Genomic DNA, 8,134 nt, shown 5'->3' with positions numbered 1-8,134 from the left:
GTTATTCCCCAATATGTTAGGGGCCTCGATGTAAGTTGTAACCCACCGACGGATTAATGAAGCAGCCTGGGCCTTCGGGTCCTCCTTTGTTCAAAAAAATAGAAACCCAACTGGAGTGGCCTCTTTAATCATGCTCATCTCTTAATAAATTTGGACGAAACCGAAATGCTAGAGTCTTACGGCACACATCTTCTAATGTAAATATAGTTATCGCTAGAATTAAGGACGAGACAAAGACTTGGTGTATTTTCAGAGCAAAGTTTTTGAGTAATATAATATTGGGAGAGTAGGCTAATTATAAAGTCGTAGGGCTTGTTGTAGGCATTGATTCTAAAACATTTTCTATATTAATGAAAACGAATAATTTTGTTTTCCTTGCTTCAAAAAAGAAGCAATGTTTCTTTCGGTAGCTTTAACAGTAAGCTCATTGTCTTCATCACGATCTCATCATGTCTAGGACATGTTGTTGCACATTCGTCCTTCAGAGCTTCAACTAGTCCCTTCTATCTTATGCACATCCCAGAATGCTTCTACAATAGCTACACCTCTAAGGTAGTTGTGCTCGATCAAATACCCGACATATTCGAGCTCCCACAGCCAAAATGTGCAGCCATGTTGTCAGTTCATAAACAACAAACATTTAAGGCATATCTTTAGACATAATATGGCACATTTGAACTCAAACTAAACACATTAATAAACATTTGCATAAGGGAATGAAGGGGGGCCAACCGAGGGATAGAAGAATGGGTCGAGCTTGACACGGACGTGGTGTCGGCCATTGACAAGCTTCGGCGACACCAGACGAGCTCTGGAGGTAGTCGATTGCTAGGTCTAGAGTTAGAGAGGGGTAGGGAATTTTGGCATATAGTTTCCAATTGCGAGGAAGGGGAATTGCACACATAGAGATAGATGTAGCCAGAACATGTTGCAATAAAAATACCCTACCACAGGTGGGCCTACTTTCACTTGCACGGTTGCACCCAAGTGGCATGACAGGGGACCCGCTTTCTCGCGGGCGCTAGCAAATATGCTATATGACGCGTCGGTGATCACCGGTGGGCCTCGTAATCGTCTTTAATTGCCGTAATCTCCCTACTCTTATGTCAGGTGATCGAGACAAGTTATGTTGTAAGTCCAAGGATAACAACAGTTGTTGTCATGTCATAGACCCTTTGAACTATTTGATATACGACAATTATTGAGGAAGTCTTCGTACGGTGTGCTGCTGATTCTAGCTTCAAATTCTTGCTGTTTTTGCAGCTTTGGGGCCTGTTGTGTAGACAACGAGACATAGAGCAGCTAGATTCCATGTTAGGATACCTAACTGAGGCAACACGCCATCTTCCTGCTTCGTCTCGTCGTTGACCTTTGGCCCTCCACGTGTGGGGCATTTCGCTTTTTGGTTTTAGTTTGCGCGTATTTGTGTTGTTGCCCCAACAAACATTTGTCTCCTTTTATGACTTCATCTCAAACTTTATCTGAGTGTGGTTGCTTTGTTCATTAAAATAGGAATGAAAGCTTGTTTCAATGACTTTTTGTTCAGGTGTCTACCGATTTTTGTACGAGCTCGCCATTGCAAACCAGAAAGAGAAATATTGGGCTGTAGCATCTGGTCACAATCCAACAAAGCCCGGCCTGTAGGCTGTAGCCCATCTCCAACGCCACGACGTTGCTGAATAAGATCCATACCGAAACTTAATCCGAGCCACACATCCCCATTTCGCAACCAAACCACAGCCGCACCACGAACCCTAGCGCCCCAGCGAACGAGCGAACCATGGCGGCGGCGAAGATCCGATGGGGAGAGCTCGAGGAGGACGACGGGGCCGACCTCGACTTCCTTCTTCCGCCCCGCGTCGTCATCGGGCCCGACGAGAACGGGTTCAAGAAGACGATCGAGTACCGATTCGACGACGACGGCAACAAGGTCAAGGTCACCACCACCACCCGCGTCCGCAAGCTCGCCCGCGCGCGCCTCTCCAAGGCGGCCGTCGAGCGCCGCAACTGGGCCAAGTTCGGCGACGCCGCCAGCGGCGACGACGCGTCCGCGAGGCTCACCGTCGTCTCCACTGAGGAGATCCTCCTCGAGCGCCCGCGCCCCCCAGGTTCGTCCTTGTCTTGTGTACATCCCCGCTTAGATCTGAGTCGATTCAACTGCTGTTTTGCTACGCATTCTCCACTCTGTTGGTCAAATTAGCATTGTAGAATGGAGATTGGCGATCTGTCTAGTATATATAGAAATGACAGCTCCCTTTCTTTCTTTGCAACCTGGATGATTTTGTCTGTGTTCTGTTATATCAAAGTAACGGAACTCGATCCCAATGTTTGGGTCGCGTCGAAAAAAAGATAGAAATGACTGCTCTCACAGTAATAAAGTAAGCTGTCTGTGTTATGTTTAACAGTTTATGTGTTTACATTGGGAGACAAGTAAATAGAATGGTAGCTATGGTATGTTTTGAAGCAATGCTGATATGGGGTAAGGGACAGAATACTAGTTCTGGAAGCTTGTTACGAGAATTTGTCTGAAGTATATATTAAGAGAAGCCGCAATTGAATGTAATGTAATCGAGTCAGGAGGTCTACAAGGTTAGTCGGACAACTGAACTATGTTCCAGTTATGTGGGTGATTTAAGTGCATTGGGTGCAGGCCATGTATGATGCTAGAACATGGGGTTATCAGTTGAAGTTCTAATGAACTGTTGGTTGTGGAGTACAAGAATTAATTCGAATACATTACTATCATTGAAAAATTTGCACGTTGTTTTGCTCCATTTTCTTGTGATGCGATGATTATGTCACCAATTGTTTTAGATGATTTCCTGCTCTTGCGGGTCATGTTGACACTATTATTTCCATCCAGTTAATCGATGCTGCGGTCGAGTAGGTTAAAGGTTTGTTAGCACACTAGTTCCTGAATGTTGACTGTTAATCACTGGGCATTTTAACTTATCTTTCTTTCATAGCCAACCCAATTTAACCTTGTATAACGTGCCACACTTGTTTTACTCCCTCCATTTCAATGAATAAGGCCTCCTCGTTTTCCGTGTTTTTGTTTGACAAAAATTACTCCAAATATATATAGATTGTTGATATAAAATTAGCATCATTAGAAAGTGTTTTTCGATAAGAATCCACGATACTAATTACTAGTTTACTACAATATAATTAAGATTTTGTTGCTCATTTTTTCGGTCAAAGTTTGTCTTGGAATACTTGTGCGACTTTTCATCGAAACAGAGGTAGTACTGTCTATCTTGCTGATCATGTTGACAATCAGTTAATGTATGCTTGCGTTTGAATAAGTTAAAGGTTTGTTCTTTATATAACACACTTGTTCCTGAATGATAATTGTTCCATCACTAGGGCATGTTAGCTTGTCTTTCTTCCGTAGCCCACTTGAACTTAACCTTGTGTCTGTGTCCCATGCATATTTAATTGTCCATTTAGCCATCTGCTCTGCTCAAACTGTAACATGGGATCTTAATATTTTCAATAGTTCTACTCGCTTTTTGATAATCACTTAATTATTGTTGTTCTTAAGCCCATAAACTAGCTGGCTTTGCTTTATCTCTGTGCTCTTAATTTTTAATTCTTCACTGAATTGTAGGGAGCAAAGCTGATGAACCAAGTGCTTCCGGTGATCCACTGGCAAGCAAGGGTGGTGCTGTTCTCATGGTCTGCAGAACCTGTGGTAAGAAGGGTGACCACTGGACCTCAAAGTGCCCCTACAAGGACCTTGCTCCAGCGCCAGATTCTCTGGACAGGCCTCCTACTTCTGATGGACCTCCAACACTGGGTGGTGGTGGTGCTGCAAAGGGATCATACGTTGCTCCAAGATTGAGGGCTGGCGCAGTGCAAGATGCTGGACACGACATGAAGCGCAGGAACGACGAGAACTCTGTTCGTGTTACCAATCTATCAGAGGACACCCGTGAGCCTGACGTCCTCGAGCTTTTCCGCACATTTGGCCCTGTCAGCCGTGTGTATGTTGCAGTGGATCAGAGGACTGGATCAAGCAGGGGCTTTGGCTTCGTCAACTTTGTCCATAGGGAGGATGGCGAGAAGGCTATCAGCAAGCTCAATGGGTATGGTTATGATAACCTTATCCTCCATGTGGAGTGGGCAGCACCCAGGCCTAGTTAATTTGTACTTATAATATATGTACTGAGGATCTTCTGTCAATGTGTTCGAATGTTGTACTATGTCAACATATTTAATTAAGCTACATACTCCAAATTTTGAAAACTGCATGAGACGGTCAGCTGATAGGAATATCATACGTATGAAAACTGCATGAGGATGACGATGTGATTTCTTGGTGCTTGGAGTCCTCAGGGACTTTCGACTTGTTCAAAGTGTATGATGCCCAGCGGGCTGATGTAAAAGGAATGCCCAAAGTGACGCAGGCATCAGGTCGCCGATGCGGAAAGGGCTGAATGACCGTTTGCATGGAGGAGTATCTCTAGCGGTGCGAAGCATTTTATCCGGCCGGGATATATTTGTTTTGAAATTCCAAAATAAAGCCCAAATAAGTAAATTCAACCAAAATGTAACTTCCAAACATGGGCTAGAGTGGCTCAAAAATGTCACAAATGAGTCAATTTCAGATAGTGCGGTACAAAATGTAATCTAAAAGGAACACAACATGGTCAAGATTAGCCAAATGTAGTCCACAAGGAAGTCCTGATGCTTTACATTGGCGCGGCATATCACACGTCACACGCGCGGCAGGCGTCACAACATGGATTTCGGCGCGCTTCTTCAGGAACAAAGCCCTAGTGTCATCGTCCATGTTGGCCAAGTTGGCCATCATGATCCTTGTGTCCTCTGCCCAAATCTTGGCCTCGGTGTCCATCATTTGGACCTCAATGACTTTTTTGGTGAGGTTGAGGTAGATGGCAGTAGACACCTCTTTTTCCAGGTGCCTCTTCTCGTGCCTTCTCGCCTGGGCGACTTGATAATCAACCATAATCTTCTTCAAGGCATGGCTCAATGCAAGGGCTTATGCCTTCCGGGCAAGATCGGCCTAGGTAGACTTTCGGCCCTAGGGACGAGGTAGAAGGGCATTCTGCCCAGGTTCGTCGTCTTCGTTGCCGACGACCACCGTGGTTGTGCCATTCTTGACTGCTTCCTTGTAGGCCTCATAGGCAACTCTCCACTTCATCGCCTTCCTCAGCTTCTCCCAACAATAATAGACCATGTAGAAGCCCTTCTTATGTGTTGCCTTCAACCTCTCCAAGGCCATGAGTACCTAAAATTGCTGAAAGTTAGGTTTATGGTATGCTAATGCCAGGTAGTACATCGATGGAATGACTCTTACCACTGCCACCACGCCTGTGCCGCTCTGCAAGTGGGCAACAACATGGTCGACGGCAGCACAAAACTTGGAGGTCTCCTGTTTGATGTAGCTCCATCTTTTTGTGATTAACTCTTAGTTTGAAACAAAAGAATAGGAATCCAAGGTTCCTTTGAAACCCGATGGGATAAGCTATTCTATAGGAATTTTGGAGGAAAACTAACATTACGTTTTACTCTTATGTTTTCATGTTCCTGTGTCTAAGATTTCTGTGTTTTTTCCGTATGACATCTAAAAGATTTCTTTGAGAATTTTCCATGGTTTGGTTCCTGTATGACTCTAGGTTACATGGCATCTCAATTCCTATATTTTTTTCTTCCTATTTCTACGTTTGTAAGTTCTCTAAGCTACACGCACACCTGCCACCTTCAAGCGACTACTTTTCTGTCACTACAAATAAGGATGTAAATGGTACGGATAATTTCCGCTCCATATCCGCATCCGTATCTGTTTTTAAGGATATGGTATGTACTTTTAGGAATCTGCCAAATATAGATGCGAATGTGGATATTAGTCAAGCAGATATTCGACGGATAAGATAGCGGATATGGTATTAATAATATTCGATGAATATAGGTTATCCAACACTTTTTGCAAATAATCCGATGTCCTCAAAGAGGAAAATCCGACAAAATTTGTCCAACCCCAAATACCTAGACAATGCAGTTAGTCTATGGGTCCAACTATGCATAACTTCCTGGCTCAAAACTTTGAGGTTTGTCAACATGTACCTTTTACCACTTCCTGGCTCGCTAGATCATGTTTGGTAAACTGGGTTTTCTATTTCGAGAGAAGGGCCCATGTTTCATCAAATTGTCATCAGTACTATGCAGGATCGGAGTAAATTACAAAAAGCTACTACAATTGGACTAGGGCAATAAGTTGGTGCTTATTTTTTTATATCGGTTGTAAAAATCTACCAATCCGAGGCATGGAGGCACAAGTTGCACTAATAATTGCTTGATAGTGTGTTGAGAGCGGTCAGATGTGGACACGGAGCTTATGTGGAGGCGGGGTGAAAGTATAGAGATGGTAAACCTAGAGGGGGGGGTGAATAGGTTTCTACAAGTTTTAATTCTTTCTTTGCAATATTAGGCTTTGCGGAATATAAAGGTGAGCCTAATGCAAACTAGGTGAAGCAACCTATATGAGGATACAACTAACTCGAGCACAAAGGCTCTCACAGGCAGCTAAATCAGAAGTAAGGAGTTCGGTTAGAGATAACCGATAGCACGCGGAGACGAGGATGTATTCCCGTGTTCCCTTGCTTTGCAACAAGGTACGTCACGTTTGGAGGGGTGGAGGTCCCACGAAGGATTCCCCACGCCACGAAGGCTCACCCTATTCTCCAGAGCCTATCCCACGAAGGAATAGCTCACTCACTTGTGGTAGACTTTGAGGCAGCCTCCAAACCTTCACAATCTTGCCGGAGCAAATCCACAGCCCGGATGCTTCCGGACTCCTCTTGCCCACCTAGGGTTTCCAAGGAACCCTAGGAAGCAAGCTTCTCGATGAATACAAGGGGGAATGAGATTTGGCTTGGTAGAACGGTAGATCGGGTCCTCCTCTAGCGATTCCCCGGAGGGATTTGAGTTTGGGTGGAGGAGGAGGTAGATCCGAGGCTTTTGGTGTTTCTAGCAATGGAGTAAGAGAGAGAAGCTCAAGAACAGCTTGTAGTGTAGTGCCTAACTATTCGGAGGTAGGAGAAGGCCTATTTATAGTGTTCTTCGAAATATGGCCGTTGGTCACTTGCCACCTCAGCTTTTCCTCGAGAAACCCGGTTGGCCAGGGCCACGAGACCGGACAGCCCGGTGGTGAGGCCGGTCGGACCGGACCGGTGACCGGACGCCCTTTGCTGGTCTCGGAGCTCCTCCGGTTGGCGCCGGTTGGCGACCGGTCGGCCGGGCCGTGCGCCGAACCCGCCGGTGCTGTAGGCCGGTTGACCGGTCGGCAACCGGATTTCTTGTGTTCCGGTGAAGAACCCGGTTGGCGGCCGGTCGGCCAGGGTCGTGCGCCGGACTTCCCCGGTTGGCGACCGGTTGGCCGAGCTTGTGCGTCGGACGAGCCGGTTCTTGGCCCGGTTGGACCGGAGCTGCGAGACCGGATTCTGCTTGTAGACCCCTTTTTGATTGTTGTTGAAGTGGGGGTCTCCTTTAGCCTTCTTGTTCCTTTGATACACCATTTATGCCTCATTGCCTAATACCTGAGATTATCCTTATAAACATATTAGGCCAAATACTCTAGCACGGTGTCATTGTTACCAAAATAATGGATAAGGGTAAAATACCCTTACAATCTCCCCTTTTTGGTATACGATGACAAACCGAGCTAGAGTCACAAATAGATATTATGATAAGCTCTAAACCTTGATTCCATATAAGATATTACGACAGCTCCCCCATAATGTGTGCACTTGGAGAATTTGCGTTTGAATGCAAAGTGCACCATTTGTGGAACATGAGAAGCTCCCCCAATATATTTAGGAAACAAGCATGGTATGGAGATGTGCATATCAAGATATATAAGCATAGCACACATAATCATCCTAACATAGAGTAGCACACATAATAGTCGTCCATACACATCCATACACAAATTATTGGAAGTAGCAAATGGTTCTTGAAAACTCAAAGCAAATAAGCACAAGCCATATAAAATCCAAATAAAGCAACTCCCATGGCTTGTGGCAATCAAAGAACCCCGTGGTCCTAGACTCTACTCTCTTCTCCCCCTTTGGCATCGGAACACCAAAAAGGCGAAGAAAAGAGGAGAGAT

General features: G+C 45.2%; 1 protein-coding gene across 1 annotated transcript; it reads left to right on the top strand.

Moving 5' to 3' along the window:
- The first annotated feature begins 1,761 nt into the window (after positions 1 to 1,761).
- Positions 1,762 to 4,264, top strand: LOC124672118 (eukaryotic translation initiation factor 3 subunit G-like). Its single transcript, XM_047208428.1, has 2 exons — positions 1,762 to 2,108; positions 3,611 to 4,264. The coding sequence occupies exons 1-2, from the start codon at positions 1,781 to 1,783 to the stop codon at positions 4,144 to 4,146; spliced, it is 864 nt and encodes a 287-aa protein (XP_047064384.1). The 5' UTR covers positions 1,762 to 1,780; the 3' UTR covers positions 4,147 to 4,264.
- The last annotated feature ends 3,870 nt before the right edge of the window (positions 4,265 to 8,134 follow it).

This window comes from Lolium rigidum, chromosome 1 (genome assembly GCF_022539505.1).
Source record: "Lolium rigidum isolate FL_2022 chromosome 1, APGP_CSIRO_Lrig_0.1, whole genome shotgun sequence".
Classification (NCBI taxonomy): Eukaryota; Viridiplantae; Streptophyta; class Magnoliopsida; order Poales; family Poaceae; genus Lolium; species Lolium rigidum.
This window is presented reverse-complemented; position numbering and strand designations above follow the sequence as displayed.